Raw genomic sequence first — 21,337 nt, forward strand, 5'->3', positions numbered from 1 at the left:
GCAAAAGGCATAGATTTCCTTTTCCTGTTCAACCACTGGCGAAGATTTGTTGCACAAGTGTTGCAGCATGTGTGGGGCTCATCTCTTGTCCTGATCTCCAATTTTGCAGCCAAAATATAGGTGATAGGTTTTCTTAACCATAGTGGTTATACTGCGCTTTTGTGATGCAAAAGTCACTTCACCACAAACATAGCAGAAGTTATCTGCACTGTTCACACAAGTACGAGACATCTCTGCTCACTTTGGCTAAACAGAAATGTGTCCCTTTGCAAAATCAAACACTGACAAATAAGAGAGCACGACACTGTATTTCTAGAGCTGATATAGAGCAATTTGTTCAGCAGAGTGATGTAAGCTTCGTTATGATTGCATCATCCATGACTTCTAGGAATAACATGATGCAATTCATATCATGTATGACGCAATACCAGCTTCAGATTGCATCATTCATTGTTTTACCTAAAAAGCAAGTACTGTCCAAACCCAGTCATAGATTTATTCATAGATCCAGTCAAAGATGTATTTTAGTCATTTCTGGTTTAAATTGAGATCCCTTTCCTTTATAACTCACTTATCCTCCGCCATTCCCAAGTCAAGGGTCATATATACTGACCCAGTAGCATATCTTGAAAACTAGAGCCAATCAACAATTTTAAGCATTATTTTCGTTCTCAGTGACCCAGAATTAGTAAAGTTTGACTACATTTATTTCAGAAGCATTTTGGCTGTAGAACAGTGTTATCAAAAGAATTAATCTTCACTTATGTAAGAAGGGTGTTGTCATGCTCCTTAACCCACATATGTTTGTATTTGCTATGATTAACATTTCTCTGATTTCCCACTGCTCATGGACTTCCCTGCTCATTGTGTTCTACAATACTGAAAAGTGGCTTTTTTAAAAATTATGTTCCAATTTAAACTTCTCTTTATGCTGAAATTTTATTCAGCTGGTGTTCTTTTTTTATGTGCCCACAGGCAGTACAGTTTGAGAATGGATTCACTTACTGCATGTTGAGAGCAGCCATGCTATCACCATAAAACCTGAAATTTATGAGGCTATAGCCAATTAATTACTTTCAGTCAGGATATTCAGATTTAGTCTCCAATTAGCAGATGTAAACAGGCTTGGTGCATCATTGTATCAATAAAAGCTGTTTCGGTTTAGGAAGCCCGCCCCTTAACTACTGAATTCTGGCTCCTGGCCAGCTAGATGATGGCTTAATGGCAGTGCTACGTGCAGAGCGTGAGGGTATCGGCAATCAAACACAAACTTTACTCCAGAGTACACTTCACAGAGAGACTGCTGAAGAAAGGAAACACACACTTACAGTACACACAGTCAATGCACTTCTCATTTCTGATTCTTACTGAAAGCCCTCCTTCCTTCCCCCACTTTCATTTCCTATATATATTCTTTTAATGCTAGATACCAAAAAGAGACTATGGTCTAAATAGATTTTTAGAACATTTCTACTTGTACTTTAAACCTCTATCTTCCTCCCTCTTCTCCCCGGCCCATCATCCAAAACCCCCCATACTATTACATTTTTTATTGTCCAGAAACAAAGCTGGGATGAACTAGTCTAACTAGAAAGCATCAAACATTCAATACAGAGTACTCTGTAATGAGCCACAAGAGAGATCGTGACCAAGAGCTCAACCTTGTAGAAAAACAAGTTCATAAATGCAAGCTCATTAAGGAAAACTGTAAAGAGTCTCCCCTTAATTTCAGTTGTCAATGGGGAATAAAGGCATGGTAAGCAGAAAATAAATCTCCTTAAAGTTTTTATCAAGTGGTTTTGTATATCGTGGGGGATAATGTCATAAATCCTTAAATTCCCTGTCACCACTTAGATCTTTGATATACTAAGTAATGCCTTCCCCAGAAACAATTAAAGTAATTGCATATATTTTAGTCTCTGTTCAAGTTCATCAATATAGGGCGTCATCCTAGATTTAATGGGAGCAAAACTTAAATGGGAATTTTGTCTGTGTTAGGACTGCAAGATCAGGCCTATATCCCTTTTTGATTTATGGGCATTGTGGGAAATGGTAATACTGCCTGCAGGACTTTCAATGTGGTGTATGTACTGTATGCATAAATAATCCATCTTTGCATTACCCCAATTCAGTGCTGCTGAGGGGACCCTGTGCTACTCCAACTTACAACAGCTGCCCCAGCGCCACATTGCAGACCAGAATCCCTCACAATACTGAGTCTATGGCTACTGACCTTTCTGCCCAGACACCCCTCTTTCTTGCCCCCAGCATGCCTCCTATGACAGGGCTTCTGAGGGAAGGCAGAGTAGGGCTACTTGCATTGATCCTATGCTGCTTCTGCACCTCAGGAATTTTCCCTGTCTCTGGCAGCACAGTTACAATCCCTCTATATGGGGCCAGAGCAGTTAGTGGAATTTAAAATCATACAATTAAATTTGGAGGGAACCCCAAAACTCATCTGTGTGTCATCCCAAAATTCTCAGGGCAAGCTTGGCTTCTGAAGCTATGCAAACACTACTGAGCAGCATGAACACAGAGATGAATGGCACACAAATGTTTATCACAGCAGTACCACTAAATTAAGGCTAATTGATGAGACCAGTTATCCCTGCTGTAAATTTGGAATAAAGCTAATTCTACATTTTTGAAAGTCAACTAGCTAATAGTACATTCATGCCTGCACTGATTTGTGCATAAATAGACATTTATGGGTAAAACCCATTAAAGTTACCAGTGATAAATTACCCTCAGAAATAATGTACGTTGTACTCTAAATAATGGACGAATTTTAGTCTTTCAGCTCTAAGACCTTTTCTGTAGATACTACTAGAGTTAAAGCAGTACAATCCCTTGTAGTGTAAACACAGCTATACCCTAGGGTTACCATACGTCCGGATTTTCCCGGACATGTCCGGCTTTTGGGGGCTCAAATCCCCGTCCGGGGGGAAATCCCCAAAAGCCGGGCATGTCCGGGAAAATCGGGAGGGCTCGGTGGTGCTCGGCCGGGCCGGCGGTGCGGGTCCGGGGGCATGGTGCCGGGCCGGGAACCAGGGTCACAGTGCCGGGCCGGGCGCGGGGCCGGAGGGAGAGCCGGGGGCGCGGTGCCGGGCCGGGAGCCGGTCAGCCGGGCCGGCGGGGAGCCGGGCCCGCGGGGAGCCCGGTCAGCCGGGCCGGCGGGCCCGCGGGGAGCCCGGTCAGCCGGGCCCGCGGGGAGCCCGGTCAGCCGGGCCCGCGGGGAGCCCGGTCAGCCGGGCCCGCGGGGAGCCCGGTCAGCCGGGCCCGCGGGGAGCCCGGTCAGCCGGGCCCGCGGGCCCGCGGGGAGCCCGGTCAGCCGGGGAGCCAGGCCCGCGGGGAGCCCGGTCAGCCGGGGAGCCAGGCCCGCGGGGAGCCCGGTCAGCCGGGGAGCCAGGCCCGCGGGGAGCCCGGTCAGCCGGGGAGCTGGGGGGTGCGCCGGGCCGCCGGGGGCCGGCAGTGCTGGGCGGGCCGGGGGTGGTCGGCCGGGGCCGGCACCCCAGGACCCGAGCCGACCCAGGCTGGAGCCGCCGGGGGGCCAGCCTGGGCCGCGCCTCCTCCCCCCCACATCCCCCTTACCTGCTTCAGGCTTCCCGCGAATTAAATGTTCGCGGGAAGCAGGGGAGGGGGCGGAGACTTTGGGGAGGGGGCGGGGTTGGGGCGGGGGTATGGGCGGGGCTGGGGGCGGGGCCGGGGGCCGTGGAGTGTCCTCCATTTGGAGGCACAGAATATGGTAACCCTACTATACCCGTATAAATGTACTTGTACCAGTACAGCTTGTCCCCATATGGTACAGGGAATAAGCTATTTCAGTATAAGGCACTGTTATGCAGTAGAATTCTGAGTTAAACACCTCAGGAATGGAGATTTTTTTGTAACTCTGAAATGCTCGTAACTCTGAACAAAACATTATGGTTGTTCTTACAATTGAACATTGACTTAATATAGCTTTGAAACTTTACTATGCAGAAGAAAAACGCTGCTTTCCCTTAAATGTAAACTACTAAAATAAATTAACTACATTAAGTACTGTACTGTATTTGCTTCCTTTTTGGGTCTCTGATGCTGCCTGATTGTATACTTCTGGTTCCAAATAAGGTGTGTGGTTGACTGGTCAGTTCATAACTGAGGTTCTACTGTACTGGCATAACTGTACCCACACTAGGGTTACACTAGCAAAAAAAAAACCAAAAAAACAAAAAACAAACAAAAAAAAAAACCACACACACGCACACACCACAGAACAAACCATCACCACCCTGCAATGAACACTTGTCTACACATTTTTATACTAGAACCAGAACTTAAAAAAAAAATCCAGTGCAAAACAAATAAACCCTCAGCATGCAGCACTATATTAATTATACTTTGTACTTTTGTATTTTGTATCTGGAGATCAACATGATTCATAAAGGCTGTTAACCCATTATCATTTTCATTTTACAGGTGGGGAAAACCAGGGCCCAGAGAAGTTAAGCAGCTGCCCAAATTCATATTGCAAGCCAGTTTCAGAGTCCAGAATTGAACATTGGTTGTCGGATTCCCATATGACAGCAAGGACTGCTACTCCATGAATTCTGGCTGCATATCTACACTAGAAAACAAAAGCCTTGGTAATTTACTAGGTGGGACAGCAACAGGGTACGTACCAGTGTGGCACGACACCCACGCTAGCCAAACTGTTTCTGCTCCATTGCATCCACAACCATAGTTACAGCAAGGTGTATTTGGAACGATTGTGTAAGTATCTTCTGGATACTTACACAATGGTTCCAAATACACCTTGCTGTAACTATGATTGTGGGCAGTTTTCAGAGAGCAAGTTTCAGTGGGGCTCTGTACAGGTTCAGGAATCTACCAGGCAGAGTAACCTGCAGGATCAGGGCTTCAATGGGACTACCCGTGTGCTTAAAATTAAGTACCCAAGCATGTTTGCAGGTTTGATGCCTATGGGTATGTCTAGCATTTTGGAGGCTGCAGGAGCAAGCCTCCCAGCCCAGGGCCAGAAACTCAAGCTAGTGGGGCCCATGCTATCATTCTAAAAATAGCAGTAGACAACCCACCTCCCTCCCCGGGCTTCAGAACCCAAGCTCCGTCTCAAGATACAACTTCAAAGCACAATCTACACTGCTATTTTTAGAGGACTAGCATGAGCCCCACTAGCCCAAGTAGTGTAATATAAATAATAATCACTTTCATACAGGGAAAGCAATGAAACATACAAATAACTATGGGTCAGCAAATGCACAAAAACTGAGAAAAAGAGCAGAACAAATGTTTCTCTAATCCAGAAGTTCTCAAACTGGGGGTCGTAACCCCTCAGGGGATCGCAAGGTGGTTACATGGGGGTTGCAAGCTGACGGCCCCATGAGGCGGACAGCCCTGAGCCTCCTTTAAATTAAATCCCTCCGTTCTTAATTTAAAAAGGGGGGGGGTCACACTTAGAGGCTTGCTGTGTGAAAGGATCACCAATACAAAAAGTTTGAAAACCACTGCTCTAATCTTTTATTGTCTTCCTAATTATTGTGTTAAATTAGTAGATTTTTAAATATCAGAAGTGTGACCTAAATTGACACTGCCTGTTTAACTCAGGAGCTGAAATATGAATTTAGATGTTTAATGTTAAATGTGCAACCTTGACATTCATATTCATATACCTGGCCAGCAGGACTGGCATTGCTAATTCTCTTCTTCCTCCTCCTGTGAAAACACAGTCTGTAAAATATTTAACCACTCAGTGACCTTTCCTGTTGGCCTGATTCAGCAGCCATGTACATGCTTCACAGGCATGGCACAGACAGAGGAAGACAGATGAAAAGCTAATCCATTAAGGAAAGGGAAATATTGGTGAATACTGGAAAGAACTGAGTTCAATATAGCCTATGGGAGCCTGTTCTATTTATATCCACCAGCTAGCAGAAAGTGAATTACATGCCTTAGCACGAGGACACATAGCATTCCGACTGCAGCCCCCGCCCCCTCTTCCTTCAAATCCATTCTTAAAACCCACTTCTACCAGGATACCTACAAGAAATTAGAAACCACCACTCAGGTTGAGCAGCCATTGAGATTTGTTTTATTAATGTAAATCAAAATGTGTGTGTGTGTGTGTGTGTGTGTGTGTGTGTGTGTGTGTATATTTTTTCTGATTGTTCCCTCCCTCACCTGCCAGCCCCTCACCTCTATGAGCAGCTTGTTTTCTTGGCTCCAGTCCTGCAATGTGCTCTGCTCCCACATGAAGTCAATGGGGCTGTATGTAGGTGCAAGGGTCCACCCGCATGGAGGTCATTGGATGATCAGAGCCTTAGATTGCAAGCTATTCAGATGAGGGACTATCTTCTTCTGTGTTTGGACAGCACCTAGCATACTGTGGGCACTACTGGAATAAATGCTATTACTAATTTTAAATGTGAGATGTGCTTGCTACAAGGCACTGTCAAGTACAAATCCTGATGCAAAGACAGTGAGAAAATTATTATTTGGATTGCAGTGGCACCCAGAAGAAATTAGGGCCCACTGTATATCAAAACAAAAATCCACCCACCCACCTTCTCAGATGGTTCCTGCTTAAAACCTAAGCAGGACAAATAGTGGATACAAACACATTGGGGAAACAGTGCAAGATTTTCCTTATAATTTATTTAAGGCCCCCAATCCAGCAAACCATCCCTATTCAGCAAGGTACTTAAGATCATTCTTCAGTCCCATTGATTTTAAAAAGAGAGTCTGAGCATATGCTTAAGTGCTTTGCTGAATTAGGGCTGAACCTTTTAAAAATATTTCTTTGATTAATTTTTTCAGAAACATTCAACTCCGAACAAAACCAATCTGTGTAATAAGCAAGATTTTTAAATTGATACAACAATCATCACTGACTCCAGGACAAAGAAATGAAAAAACAGTTTTTAAAACAAAATGCAGAAAAACATGGCCTTCAAATCAGTATATACTACACCGCTACCTCGATATAACGCGATAAAGCAGTGCTCGGGGGGGAGGGGGGGGTAACACGACTGTGCACTCCGGTGGATCAAAGCAAGTTCAATATAATGCAGTTTCATGTATAACGTGGTAAGATTTTTTGGCTCCTGAGGACAGCGTTATATCAAGGTAGAGGTGTATATAAAAGTTACAAATGTAATTTGAGTATTAATCATTGTGCTACTAAGAAGCATGCAAAACTATTTCTGTGTATTCACTGTAAGATTTAATTAAACTCCTAATTCAAGCATGCAGAATTTTGTATCAGAGCAGATCTTTATTTTCAGAACTGTGGCAAGATCTTTGCCTATATTAGGCCAATATTTCTGTAATTTGTGCTAAGTAAAAGTTAAGGAGGACAGCGTAGTTAGCCGCTGATTTGGTGGCATCTCTAGCATTCACAATGCTTAACATTTACCCGCTTTATAGACAAGTTTCAGAGTAACAGCCGTGTTAGTCTGTATCCGCAAAAAGAAGAACAGGAGTACTTGTGGCACCTTAGAGACTAACAAATTTATTAGAGCATAAGCTTTCGTGGACTACAGCCCACTTCTTCGGATGCATAGAGACATTTTGGTGTCCAGTATAATCTGTTTCAGATTTTGGTTTTGAAACATCATAGTGACAAAATCGCTTGCATTAATTAGCTTTTAATAATTGTTTTGCCTGGCATCATTACATTTCTTTGTTTAATAATCTTATCGGAATATAGTGAGATAGAAGACTATTACAAAGAAAAGCCCCTCCCTCCCTGCCCCCCCCCCCCACACACACACACAGAGTGGGGGGACGGAGGCAAGAGAAATGAGGCTTAGGGCTTTGCCAAATTGCTTGAGGGAACACAGTCAGAGATGGTTTAGTGACAAAATGCCATGGCCGTGATTCATTTAGACAGAAGGATGTAGTCTGCTTTGCATGAGCTGCCTTCATCTTTTCCCTTCCTTCATTGTTTTTCTGTCTAACAGAAAAGATGAGCTACTTCTGGCCTACTCCCTTCCACATTTATTTAAAAGTCACATAATAATGTTATGTGTAAACCAAAACCATTTCCAAGGTATCACACAACAACATATCCTGTAGTAACAGAGCAATTATTCACCCTGAAACCTGCTAAGGCATGCGCTTGCAATGAGCCATCCACCACCTAGAGCGCACAGGTACTGAAAGCAGTTTCAATACTCCTCTTTTGATGCATTAAAACTTTTTCACTGAAGTTTAGCGAGAGTCTTGTCCTGCTAATGACTTGCTAACATTGCTGTTTTAGTCTTACATTTGATCACAGAAGGATTATGGTCATGCTAAATACAAGCCAGGTCTGTGACACTCACTCTTGTTGGTATATGCACCTCTCTCCAGGAATCTAAAGCTGGTAACTGTTACTTGCAGAGTTCCCTTACTGAATTGCTTATTCTCACAGACTGCCTATTGTAATGTGAGTGTCACAGCAGACCAGGCAGCATTCAACTGGCAACTTGCCACTGCCTATTATGGTGTGGGGAAGGGAAACGCAATCAAGTAAAAAGCATGGACATATACTTTAAAAAAAAAAAGTCTACTGTCTGTTGTTCATAAGACCCCTGTTAAAGTGTGTAACAAATCACTGCCTACCAATTATGTCCTTACCTGCTTAGCAAACACTGACTTAATATAATCACCACTGTATCCATGTTTGGATTGTGTGGTGTTTTCCTTCCTCCCTCCTACCCACCCCCAACCTCCCCATTTTGAAGGAGAATTTATTTCACAGCAAAGTGAGGAAAGACTATGGCTAGAATTTGTCTGTGTGCTCAGGCATTATGAAGACTCCCCACAAAGGCCCTCTCTTGGGTAAAAAGTGGTTTTTTTTCCCCCCAATTGTGTTAACTCAATCAAGTTAGCTTAACATGGTTGAGAAGTGAAGTTGCAGACTAGCATGTTTGAAGCCAAGTTCAACTGGCCATCTTGTGTTCTAAGGGGGAAATGTAGGCTACAGCAGCACCAGTTAACATAGGCTCAAGTTTTATACCTGGCATCCTAACACAGCTTCTCAGTCACGTTAGCTAGCTCAGTTAACACAACTGAAAAAAGTCACCATTTTTGCCCATCAGAACTACTCCATTGCTCTGTCAGAGTCCTGACCTGCAACACCCCTGCTCTGGCTGCTCAGCAGACGGTATGTCTACACTACAGAACCTATACTTGCATAGTCATGTTTGCATAGCTATGCCAGCATAGCCCCCCAGAGTGTAGATGCAGCCTACATTGACAGGAGTTTTTCCTGTCAGTGTAGGAAAACCAACTTCCTAAATGACATTAGCTATGTTGACAGAAGCACTCTCATCAGCATAGCTGCACCTACTCTGGGGTTTTTGTCAGAATAGCTATGTCGGTCACGGGGATGGTTTTTTTCAGACCCCTGATTGACACAGCTATACCAACATAATTTTTTAATGTAGACCAAGCCAGAGACTGATAATCATGTCTGATTATACCAGGATAAGAGCTCAATCCTGCAACTGGATTCCTGAGAGCAACCCTTAGCATCAATGGGGCTCTGAACAGGCACACGAGTCCACCCAGGAGGAACTGATTGCAAGATCAGGGCCCCCAAGCACTGCCAGAATGGAGGATGAAATCCCAATCATTTTCACTTGTGCATGATGTAAAATTTGAACCCTTATGACCAGTTGATGTGATAATGTCATGCATAAAATCTCTGCACCAGCAAACTACCATGCATATGAATTTCAAAGGGGGTGGGGAGGAGAAATGTTTTTATTACCTTGTGGAATCAACTCCTTTAGTAAATGTCACCAGAGTAAATTGTTAACTTAATTAGGCACAAGCAAACAGGTTTACCTTGCAATATATGTGCTCTCCTATCTCAGTGTAGGAAACATCCATGCATTTTCAGTTCATTGCGGCTGACTGCTAAGTAGATTCATATATGAGAGTTAATATCTGTATGCAGTATGTTTAATAATAACAGCTAAGGGAAAATTATCTCATTGCATGGAGAAATGCACAGGTGTGGAATGGTGTGGGGTCAGTAAAGTCCACAAGGCAAGTCCTGCAGTTTCCAGAAAATTGTGGCTGCATCTGGGGATGCAGAAGGGGTGGGACATGCTGCCATGCAATCTCACAGACCCTGTAAATTCACAGGAAAGATTACTCTCACTTTTGTAGCGGTTCAGGCCGACAGCTCTACTGCTCTGGTTCCACAGGAGCTATGCTGCCAGTTAGCAGGCTATATGCACCTTCACAAAAAAGCAACTCTTTGATGGAGTTTCAGGCATGGATACTTCGGGCTTGTTTATGGTGTAGTTACATCTCAGCATAGCAACATCAGTGCAGGCCTCCACTGCACCACTATACAGGGCGGCTTGTACTGATGCGACTAATCCTAGCTTGAAACATGGCAATGGAAAAATCAGAAGTGGCCCAGTGGCCCATGACTGGATTTCAGAAGTCTCACCATCTGCCATCAATGAAAAGTGAGTAATAATACTGCTTTTCAAAAATTGTTGAATTCCAGGCTACAATGGGATAAAATAAACTAATCCTTACATTGTATTTCCTCTGGCCCTGATTCTGCAAACTCTAATGCATGTGCACTCCCACTCAGTTCCCCTCAGGATATAGTGACAACTCTGTTCTTTACAGTATTTAAGTGTTCACCAGTATTTCCCATTCCTGAATGGATTAGCTCGTCATCTATCTTCCTGTCTGTACTAGGATAGTAAAGCATATGGATGGTCTCTGACAAAGGCCACAGGAAAGGTCACAGAGTGGTGAAGTGTTTTACAAACTTCCTTTTCACAGGAAAAGATGAATTGGCAATAGCAATCCTGTGGCTTAAGAGTCTGACCCAAAGCCACCTGAACACAACAGTGGAAAGATTCCTGACTTGAGTGGACTTTGGATCAGGCTGCAGGTACATTACATTTAGAATCTGATAGTGGTGATGCGTATGCCAAATTTTTAGTCTTGGGCTTTTAGACACTGAGGGTATGTCTACACAGTAGATGTTAATGTCAGCTGTATAGTTGCAGCTCTAGCGCTGGGCGAGAGTTCTCCCAGCACTATATTTAAAAAACAAACACACACCACCTCCGTGAGGGGAATAGCTACCAGCGCTGAGAGTGCAGCAACACTGTCTACACTGCCACTTTACAGCGCTGAAACTTGCGTTGCTCAGGGGGGTGTTTTTTCACACCCCCGCGTGAGGAAAGTTTCAGCGCTGTAAGTGGCAGTGTAGACAGCCCAAAGATCCACTATTTAGATGCCTAAATGCAGATTTAAAGGGCATTCAAAGGAACTATGAGTTGTAAAGTTACTCAAATGCATAATTGTTTGTAGGATCAGCCCTCTCTCTGTAACATCAAAGTCCTGCTAGGTGGAGCAGGAATCTGAGATACTGTTTGCATACTCATTTCAATGAAGAAGTGTTTTAAAAAAAAGTCACTGACCAGAATGAGTCAGAACAAAAATAAGAGTAAATATACCAAAGTTTATATTGTTTTAATGCTTGATTGTCAAGAAAAATATCCCCATTCCAGTGTATAATTAACCTGGCTAACTAATCTTGCTTGACGAACATAGATATAAAGATCAGTTCTGACAGTGATCCAAGGCAACTGCTCTAGGATCTCTGCCAAAGCTGAATTCCTCAGTCTGATATCATAAAATGACTTGTCTGTTGTATTTACAGTTCCAATGGCTCTGGACTCTGTTGAACACTGGGCATTCTGGCACTCATCCAGAAGAGCAGATTTGAACCTGACCATTATGCCAGAACATGTGCATTTGATTAGAAAAAAAAAAAAGAAAAATTATGCATAGTTCTTCAGGATGGCAGTATTCATCAGACTTTCCATTGTAAGCTAATTGCAAGGCATGCTGCTGCGCAAGTATCATAAAAATCCTTTGTAACACATAATAAACGATTATATTTCTACATCCTATGTTCCTCTGCAATTTGATCATCAACCTACTGTTACGCTGCTCCTTAGGTTTGTACCCAGAACCAGAATCTGAGGGGTTTCACTTTGCATTTTAATGTTTGTCAAGGCTGGATCCCCACTTCGAACTTTAGGGTACAAATGTAGGGGCCTGCATGAAAAACTTCTAAGCTTAACTACCAGCTTAGCTCTGGTTCGGCTGCCACCATTTCAATGGATTCCCTTCCTGGGAAGCCTTGAAAAACCTTCACCAAATCCCTGGTGAAAACAAATCCAAACCCCTTGGATCTTAAAACAAGGAGAAATTAACCCTTCCCCCTCCTTCCTCCCACCAACTCCTGGTAAATCAAGATCCAAAACCCTTGGATCTTAAAACAAGGAAAAATCAATCAGGTTCTTAAAAAGAAGGCTTTTAATTAAAGAAAAAGGTAAAAATCATCTCTGTAAAATCAGTATGGAAATTAACCTTACAGGGTAATCAAACTTAAAGAGCTCAGAGGACTCCCCTCTAGTCTCAGGTTCAAAGTACAGCAAACAAAGATAAACACTCTAGTAAAAGGTACATTTACAAGTTGAGAAAACAAAGGAAAACTAACACGCCCTGCCTGGCTATTTACTTACAAGTTTGAAATAGGAGAGACTTGTTTAGAAAGATGTGGAGAACCTGGATTGATGTCTGGTCCCTCTCAGTCCGGAGAACGAACACACTCCCAAACAAAGAACACAAACAAAAGCCTTCTCCCCCCCCAAGATTTGAAAGTATCTTGTCCTCTTATTGGTCCTTTAGGTCAGATGCCAGCCAGGTTACCTGAGCTTCTTAACCCTTTACAGGGAAAAGGATTTTGGAGTCTCTGGCCAGGAGGGATTTTTATAGTACTGTACACAGGACAGCTATTACCCTTCCCTTTATAGTTATGACAATGTTAAACAAGAAAATTGCTGGGAGGTTTGTTTTTTTTTTTAATATAAGACACACACAAAAATTATATTTCCTCCCCCAGAATTACAAGACTATTGATGAAAACCCTCAACCTGGGCTTCTGAAGATTCATGCATTCCTTAAATCCCTATGATGGGCGGGGAGTGGGGTGGGGGAGTTCAACAGGCATCTCAGCAAGGAATCATTACATTGGAGGCCACGTTTCAGAAGCCACTTTAGGACTCTCGGGCCTCTGCCAGGCAGGGAGCTCTGGAAGCGATCCTCCCAGATTTGCAGCCAGCACCTGCTAGCTGTGGCCACACCACCCAATCTTGGAGATTAAATAAATACTTTCCCATCTTTAGGACAAAGTAGCATGGGCTCACATAGGTTGGTGCTGGAGAGGATGAGGGGGCCTAGTTGGACTGACTGAAGTTCTTTTAGTCATTACCTTAAATTCCCCCTTGGATGATAAGGATGGAGAAGTTTGGAAGGGGTGGGAAGAGAGACTACTGAGACACACGGACAAAAATGCTAGCGGTTCTCTCCTCTCTGCTATATGCTTCCCAGTGACTGTCACCCTTTATAAAGAATATGACCTGATTCTTAGAAGAGTTCAGTCCTCATTAAGACACCTAAATGAACTGCCCAGATTTTCAAAAGATGTTTCCATGCCCTTTTATTTATCCAGGGGCCTGTCTGGAAGTGATTGGGTTCTGAGCTCTCTGTATAAAACGTCATTGGGTTTCTTAAATACAATTGAGTTCTTGTGATTATTACTGGTTGCAAAATTTCCTTTAGTCAGTGGAACTCACTTGCCTCTGCGAGTTCAGGCCTCCATAGACAGTCACAGCCTCCAACACCCACACCAAGTAATGGTGGAGTCTCTGATTAAGTGCTTCCCAGTGAGATATGAAGACTTCCACCATAATTGCATGGGTGCAAGGTGCCCAGAGCCCCTACTCCGTTGGGGTGTATGCAATCTTCTGGCAGAGTGCCAGAAACTGACTGAGGAGGGGTCATGGCCAGATCAGAAAGGTGGTGGTCTGATTCAGTGCCTTCCTTGGAGAGCCATTGTTGGTGGGACTCAAAGTATAGCTGTGGCCCCATAAAACTGCCATTCCCTGGCAAAACCAGAGGGCAAGGTGGAATCACCACATGCTCTTCACCAACAGATGAGCCAAAGAGCATAGGTGCCCTTGCAGCACAGGGGATGCAGGTTGCATCTCTTTACATAGCACTGGTTGGTGAATGGAGCTTGGGAGTACACAAAGGAATGTTCGAACAGCACACCTGCTCATTGGGAAAGGATATGCCAAACAGATCTATTGCTTTACAGTTTTAAAATGCTCCCTGTACAAGACCGAAACAAAAAAAAGCAACGGCAGTAATACATGTGCACTGTCTCTCCTGGCACTTTACAGCTCTAAAACTTGCTGTGCTCAGGGGTGTGTTTTTTCACACCCCAGGCAAGAAAGTTACAGCGCTGTGAAGTGCCAGTGTAGACAAGCCCTAAAAGAACAGGTTGTTCCAAGTGTAAACCAAGAGGGCTTCCATTGGCATAGCTAACTTCATTCATTCCTGCACTGATGGAAGTTGTATCAGCATAGCTAGTGTGAAAAATCTGCACCCCGAGAGACATAGCTATGCCAACCTAATCCCTGATGTAGACAATGCTAGGTCACCCACCTCTTGGGGAAATGGCCAACCTATTCTGATGGATGGATTTACACTGCATCTACACTGAAGCGCTACAGGATCTGTGCCGTTGAAACTCTAAGTGTACACATACTCATAGCCTAAGCAATTCCTTTCCATCAATACTCAAGGCTCATGTTTAATTGAATATGCTATTAAACTTTACATTGGTAAAGTTTAAAGAGCAGATTTCTAAATAATTATCAGTCTTGTGATGCTTGTATTCATTTCCACAATCAGAATACTTATCCCATAGTTAAAGGTTTACATGGGGGGAGGAAGAACAACAACAACAACAAAAAAAGCACACAAGTTGTTCTGGATGGTTAAACGCCTTCTGTGACCCTCCCTTTCTCCCCTCTTCACCCCCATGACTTACCCCACTCCCACAAAATGCCAGTTTTCCTAAAAGAGTAATTATAACATGTCAAACTGAAAAATGCAGGGACTGTTGATAAAAAATAAAAATAAAAATCATGCCTAGGCTACTGAAGGTTTTTGAGCATCCAAAAACTCAAAGCACCTTTTAATAAGGATGCAATATAGTATATAGTCAAAATATATCTAGATTTAAAATTATAATGGTTGTCACCAAATTATTGGCGAGTTCACCAAATCTCACAAGAAAAGCCAGATGGGCCTGGTTTTAGATGGGAGACTTCCAAGAAACAGGTACGTAGTGCAGGAAGCTGTGATAGTTATTATGGTGATTCAAAAAGGGGAAAATCTTTCCCTCCGAGTCAACCACGCTGTATAGTGCAAGCGGGGACTCTTACTGAAGCTGCCACCTTTCAGTGGAGATGTAGAACAATGGCTACCGGTGAGCCTCAAAAATTCCACAGCACCTTTTTTTGAGAATAGGGATGTTAGCCTGCGTGTTCTTGTTAATTTCCTATTGAAATTCTCCCTGCATTTTAAATCAGATACAACATTCCTCCCTTTCAGTCCTGAACTGTTATGTACTGTTTAAAGTCTGCCACCTTCCACCCAAAAATGTTCATGGCTGAAGAGATTTATGTATAGAAATATTTTGGCATCTGTTTGTAAAGTGGGTTGAGTTCTCTGGAGAATACTATATGAAAGTCAGTTATTGCTCTTTACTTATACATAATGTATAAAGAGTAAGAACTACTATGATTCACAAACATTGAGGGCTGTGGGAACACCACAGATTGGTTATTAAAAAAAATTCCCACTACTGAAGGTGAGTCCCAGAAGAACTTGCCCCAACCCTATAAGTTACATCCAGTGTGGGTCTCTCTGTGTGCAATTGGGCAAAAATTATGGTGATCCTCCTTCGTGTTTGGCTCTAGCACAAAAATCCCCTTTCTTCCCCCTAGTGGCCAAACAATGCAGTGCCTCACTTTCAGCATTAGTAACCGACACGGAGATCGATCACTCATCCCCTCTCACAACAAGCTTTCGCGCCCCTCCTCCCTCCACACTTTCAGTTAACTTGGATCTCTTCTTGTTTAGAGCCCCAAGTCCCTTCTAAATCCAACTCTTCAACTTGATGGGATAATGCTCTAAAACTAAGCAAAAAAGATGTGTGTTTCAACTATTTTTTGCAGATTTCAAGGTTTTCAAAAACCAAAACAAAAATAATAAAACCACAAAGGGAGGTAGCCTTCATGAATTATTCCCAATGAGCATTCCCTGCTGAGAAACCTTAACACTCATATCCACATATATCCCCTTTAATTTAGTTTAAGATAATGCCAAGAGAAATTACTGGGAATTTTTTAATTTTTTTCACGGCATACCCACACATTGTTAGGTATTAGTTGCTTACGATCCTCCAGTCTCCTTCCTTCCCCATCCAACTCCTTTCCCCAATACCTTGGGAAAAACCCTGACTGGGATAACTTTGAATATCTACCTGTCCTAAACTTTGAGCTCTTCCTTGATGTTTAAGAATCTTACAACTTCATGTCATCAATCCTCCAATATACCTACCACAGAAAGAGATGCTAAAAGAAATATTAAAAAAAAAAAAATCGAGTAGAAGTTGTATAAATTAGATAATTTGCAGGCAATAGGCAAGGAAGTTTTCAACAATTAATAACTACTATGTGCATTGTAATTCCATACAGGATCACTGCCATAGTGAAACAGACTGAAGAGAAACCAAGTTAGCACACTCTGAATTAACTAAACTGCATACATGCTGTTGAAACTCTACTGGGAATTGGGACTTGAAATGGTAGGTTATGGCTTCCTTTTCACAGACAGAACTATACCTCCCTGTTCTTAACACACTAGATCTTTCTTTTCAAGCTTCACACCTATAATGGCGATAGTAATGGTTCAATCAATCATAATATCCCCTCTTTAGTTAGGAAACAGTGGATATGTGACCACTGAATTGAAACTAGCTGGAGTGATTTCAGAGTAGCAGCCGTGTTAGTCTGTATCCGCAAAAAGAACAGGAGTACTTGTGGCACCTTAAATTTGTTAGTCTCTAAGGTGCCACAAGTACTCCTGTTCTTTTTAGTTGGAGTGAAACACTTCATCCATCTGATAGTATTAAACCGCCAAATAAATCAAACATATATTTGAACAGCCTACGTGCACAAGTAAATGTAAATCACCCCCTCCCCGCCTCCAGATAGCTTTCCCTATCTACCTCAAAACGCCTCTGAAAGTTAGAGACAAAAAGGGATGGGTTAAAAAGAGCCCATATTAGAGTACTCTAGTCTGTTGTGATCAATTAGTCAGTGTTCAAGTGCACTTTGCCATCCCTTCCAGTTGTGTTTAGCACTATAAGAAATGCATTGGTGGACAGAGTTGTAAGCAAATAAAGCTTCTCCTTTGGGTCAAATAGCAGAAAACATTCATGCTGGGACCCACGCTCTGGTCTCCCCTCACTTGACAATTAGAATAAATGATTGCTATGTAAATTTGTTTATTTACTCAGCTGTGGCCTCTACTGGTACATAAATTTAATCCCTAATTTATGCACGTTATTACATTTTATACATAACGAGCCGCCAGGCGCCTGTCTAGCAATCAACATTAATACTACAGTGACCAAGCAGACTCTCGTAGGAGAAGTAAGAGGAGAGAAATCTGACAAGATAAGTCAATGTATGCCGTTTACTTACAAACTTTCTTGTTTAACATACATATTCATTCCTCCCCTTTACAACTAAACTTGAAAATGCTTCTATAGCTTAGTCAGCTCTGTATTACGTCTCTGGTGTACAGGATGGATCCGCATCAAGCATGACAGGAACTGTTTATAAACAACTTACTGTACTTTCAGATCTGGCAGCTAATGCACTCTGTGCTCCAAAGGGCAAATCTACAGCGTTAACTACTTGTTGCTTAAATTGGTGGGTAGGAAGAAAAATCTGGGACCAGTAGTATCTACAGTTCGGGAGTTTAGAAGGATAAGGTGCAATTGCCGGGAGTTCATAACTCAGTGGTAAAACTAGAACACGTAAATACTAAACTAAACATTTAGGAGCAACCACAAAGCCAGTGTCAATTACAAATCCAAGTAGTGATTTAACCACTCTCTTACCTTGGACCTTTCCTTGACATAGTACTTGCCCAGTCTACTTCCACAATACATCACCAGCCTGTCTATCAACGACAAGAGAAAGTTGATGGCCTCACATCCTTCCTCAGTGCCTCCGATCCACTTTATCTGGTCTCCTCTCAAATGTCTTTTGGAGATGCCGTTGCTGCGGCCGGCTAGTTGACCATCCTGCAGCTCCCCGTTATAGTGCATCTGTTTCACTCGCTCCAACACACAGTCCCCTACCACCTCGCCCAGGAAATTGTCCAAGTAGCAGAAGCCGATGTCATGCAAACAGGGCACAATATAGTCGAGAGCTATTTTCTCTAGATCTAATCTCATTATAGGTCCCAGAGGCATCTTGATTAGGTCTTTCCCCCCCCAGAGTTAAGTCAAATATGCACCAAACCGGTGCTTAATACAGCTGGAGATGAACAATCGCGCTAGTAACTTGAGTCAACCAGCCCGTACAACTTTTTAATTTACGAAGCAAACGAGTGCAAGGTTAGTAACGAAGACAGCGTGGGAAAGTTTAGCTTCAGCAACGTCTCTCAGTGGAGATTTCCAGTTCCACCCAGCCTTTGGGTTACTAGACTAGATAATTAAATACATAGTGAGTGCACTTACTACCCCGAACTGACTCCCCCTCCTCCCGCCTACCAGCCGCACCTTTGCCGACACAAAAGTGCTTAACCAGAAGGCTGCTGATTCTGGAGTCCTTTTTTATCTGGTTGTATGTGATCCACGTGTGTGAACTCCCCCTTAGCGGCTGTAATCACTCCCACTTTTTTGGAGCTGATGAGTCCTGCAAAGTGCAAACTCCTTTCGATTTATTTACCAAAGCAGCAGATGGCCCCTTTCTGATTAATACGTCTGCTACGTGCAGAATGTGTTCTTACTCAGCAGCGATCAGCACGTGGGTGGAGCCCTGTCCCAGGGACACGCTCTCCCCTTCCCCATTCCAACCCGATTCAGGACTTACCTAGCCAATCAGTTGGCCGAGTGGGCGTGGCCTTCCTCCGAACGACCAACCCCCAATGAGTTACACTGAATTCAGCCCTTCAAAGGCTCCACAGTTGGAATCGAATGACGGGGGCGAGGGGGATTTCCACGAGTCTAAAGGAGGTGTGTTTTGTGGTTTAGCAGGCCCCACCCCCACCCCCGGTGGGGCGTGGTCTCCGCCATTGAGGAATTCTCCCTCAACATGTACGCAGCTACTACAGTCACATACTACAAGGCAAAGTAAACAAATGGTGCTGAAAGATTAAGTGCTAATCGACCTGCTCGTGGCAATTATCTTAACTCAATAATACAGGCTGGGTGAAGAGTTTGCAAGGATTTATAATATTTTTCCGGGAGGGGGGAGATGCCCCTCAACCCACACACCTTTACACACACTACCAATAGGTGTTTTAAAGTTAGTTTAAAAAACAAACGTGCCCGAAGTCGTATTTATCTGGAGACAGACTCCCTCATTCCCGAATCAGTTTTTAAAAGTAGCTCCTTGTGATAAACGTTCTTATATGGTTCAATGAGATGTTTAAAACTAAAGATCTCATTCTTTTCTTGCTTTAAACTGTCCGTCATTTAAATTGTCCCCCGAAATAATAGAAATGCCAGTTTCAATATCGGAACAACCTAGTACAGTTTTGGGGGGGTAGGAAAATTTAATGGAAGTTAAAAGTTTGTTTAAGAACCTCCTCTCTACTTTCCCCAATTTACCCTTGGTTTATTTTGTGTTGTGGCATGAAGTGCATGGGATTCTGACAGTTTCTGGAAGTAACAGCATGTGATAAATTCAATCTGATACGTAGAGCTTTAATTTTCACTTTTAAGAAACAACCCAGCAATGTTGTAGCTACCGTAACCACTTCATTGTAAGCTTTTCACATCCCCTCCAGTTATCAACTATACCACCATATGTGTTACCTGAAAGTATTTACAATTTATAAACAAGTAGGGATTATTCTAATGAAAAGTAATTAGTTTATGAGGCGGGACAAATAAAGACTCGTTTAACAAAGTCCATTACCACTCAGCGTGCCTAGGATTTGCTAAAAAATCTTACTGTAAGATGTTGTGTGCATTTAACGCAGACTAGAAACTGGGGGGCGAAGGGGTACCTTAAAACAAATCATTGTCACTGCAGTTACTAACCTTATGTCTTCCTCTAATTTTGTAATTCCCAAGTTTCCCATCTGCGTACATGATGAGTTTATCCATTCTGGACAGAAGATAGCCTATATTTTCACATCCTTGTTCATTGCCCTCCACCCACAATATCTTGTCCCCGCGAATAGTCTTAGTGCTGTCTGATTTCTGACTTGCCAGCTCTCCATCCTGGAATTTGTCACTCAGGTGCAGAGCTTTGACTTCTTGCAAGACTTTGTCTCCAATTTTGTGTCCCAGGAAATTGTCTACTATGCACAAGCCGTAGGAGTTCATGCAGGGCACTATGTACTGTACCACTAGTCTCTGGCCACTTCTATGTTCTTTAGGAGGAGCTCTCTTACGGGAGGTTAGATTCAGAGTGCGCGCTCTGGCACTGGACTCCCCTGCTTTCACTGGGCAAGTGCCTCCTCCTGTGCATCTCGACGGATCAACTTGCTGCGCCTCACTCCTGCCCTGGGCATTCTCGCTGCTCTCGGGGTTATCTGAATTGATCAAAATAGTTTTCATGCTGGCTACCGATTCGCAACTGCTATTGCCTATTGGCGGCTCGGCTCCCCAACTCGTTGCCATTTGCAGCGCGGTCCTCCCCGTCCCCATGCATTGCTCACATGCTGCTGCTAGCCCTTGAGCCGTGCGAGGGAATGGGAAATGCCATGTTCCACCAACAGGATGCTACAGAGGACAAGCCGCCGGGCGGGAGCGTGCACACGTACCGGCGGGAGCGCGCAGGCTCATCAGCCGCCTCCTCCTCCTCCCTGCTGTGCCGCCGCCTCCATCCCTGGGGGATAGGGGCTGGGAACATGCCAGTTCCAGCGAAGCGCACGAAGACTGAACGTGCAGAACGCAGCAGGAGCCCCCCGCCTGCAAGGTGCGTGTCCTCCCAGCTGAACGACACCAGTGATTGCCCAGGGGACAAGCTGGGTGCGGTTCATTTTTGGCCCTAAGCTCCCAAATTAGACCATCAAAAACACACGGGGGAAACAATCCAGAGACCTCAATGCAGCTTTAAGCAGGAGGGCTGCACAAACCTGGATCTAGTTACTGGAGCTTGCTGGGTCCCAACAAAATGTTGGCCATAAAGCCCCACACATT

The 21,337-nt window shown here is 43.6% G+C and overlaps 1 protein-coding gene across 2 annotated transcripts in view; it reads right to left on the reverse strand.

Annotated features, from left to right (window-relative positions):
• EGLN3 (egl-9 family hypoxia inducible factor 3) overlaps nucleotides 1–20,889 on the reverse strand; it is a 40,667-nt gene extending 19,778 nt beyond the window's left edge. The window contains exon 1 of one of the 2 annotated variants that reach the window (XM_054028004.1): nucleotides 20,231–20,889. In XM_054028004.1, coding sequence (XP_053883979.1) covers nucleotides 20,231–20,842 — 612 coding nt within the window. In that variant the 5' untranslated portion in view covers nucleotides 20,843–20,889. Of the gene's footprint in view, nucleotides 1–18,076; nucleotides 18,964–20,230 lie in introns of those variants that run through there. The other variant, XM_054028005.1, reaches the window with a different exon arrangement.
• Between the last annotated feature and the right edge of the window lie 448 nt (nucleotides 20,890–21,337).

The sequence above is a fragment of the Malaclemys terrapin genome, chromosome 4 (genome assembly GCF_027887155.1).
Source record: "Malaclemys terrapin pileata isolate rMalTer1 chromosome 4, rMalTer1.hap1, whole genome shotgun sequence".
Classification (NCBI taxonomy): Eukaryota; Metazoa; Chordata; order Testudines; family Emydidae; genus Malaclemys; species Malaclemys terrapin.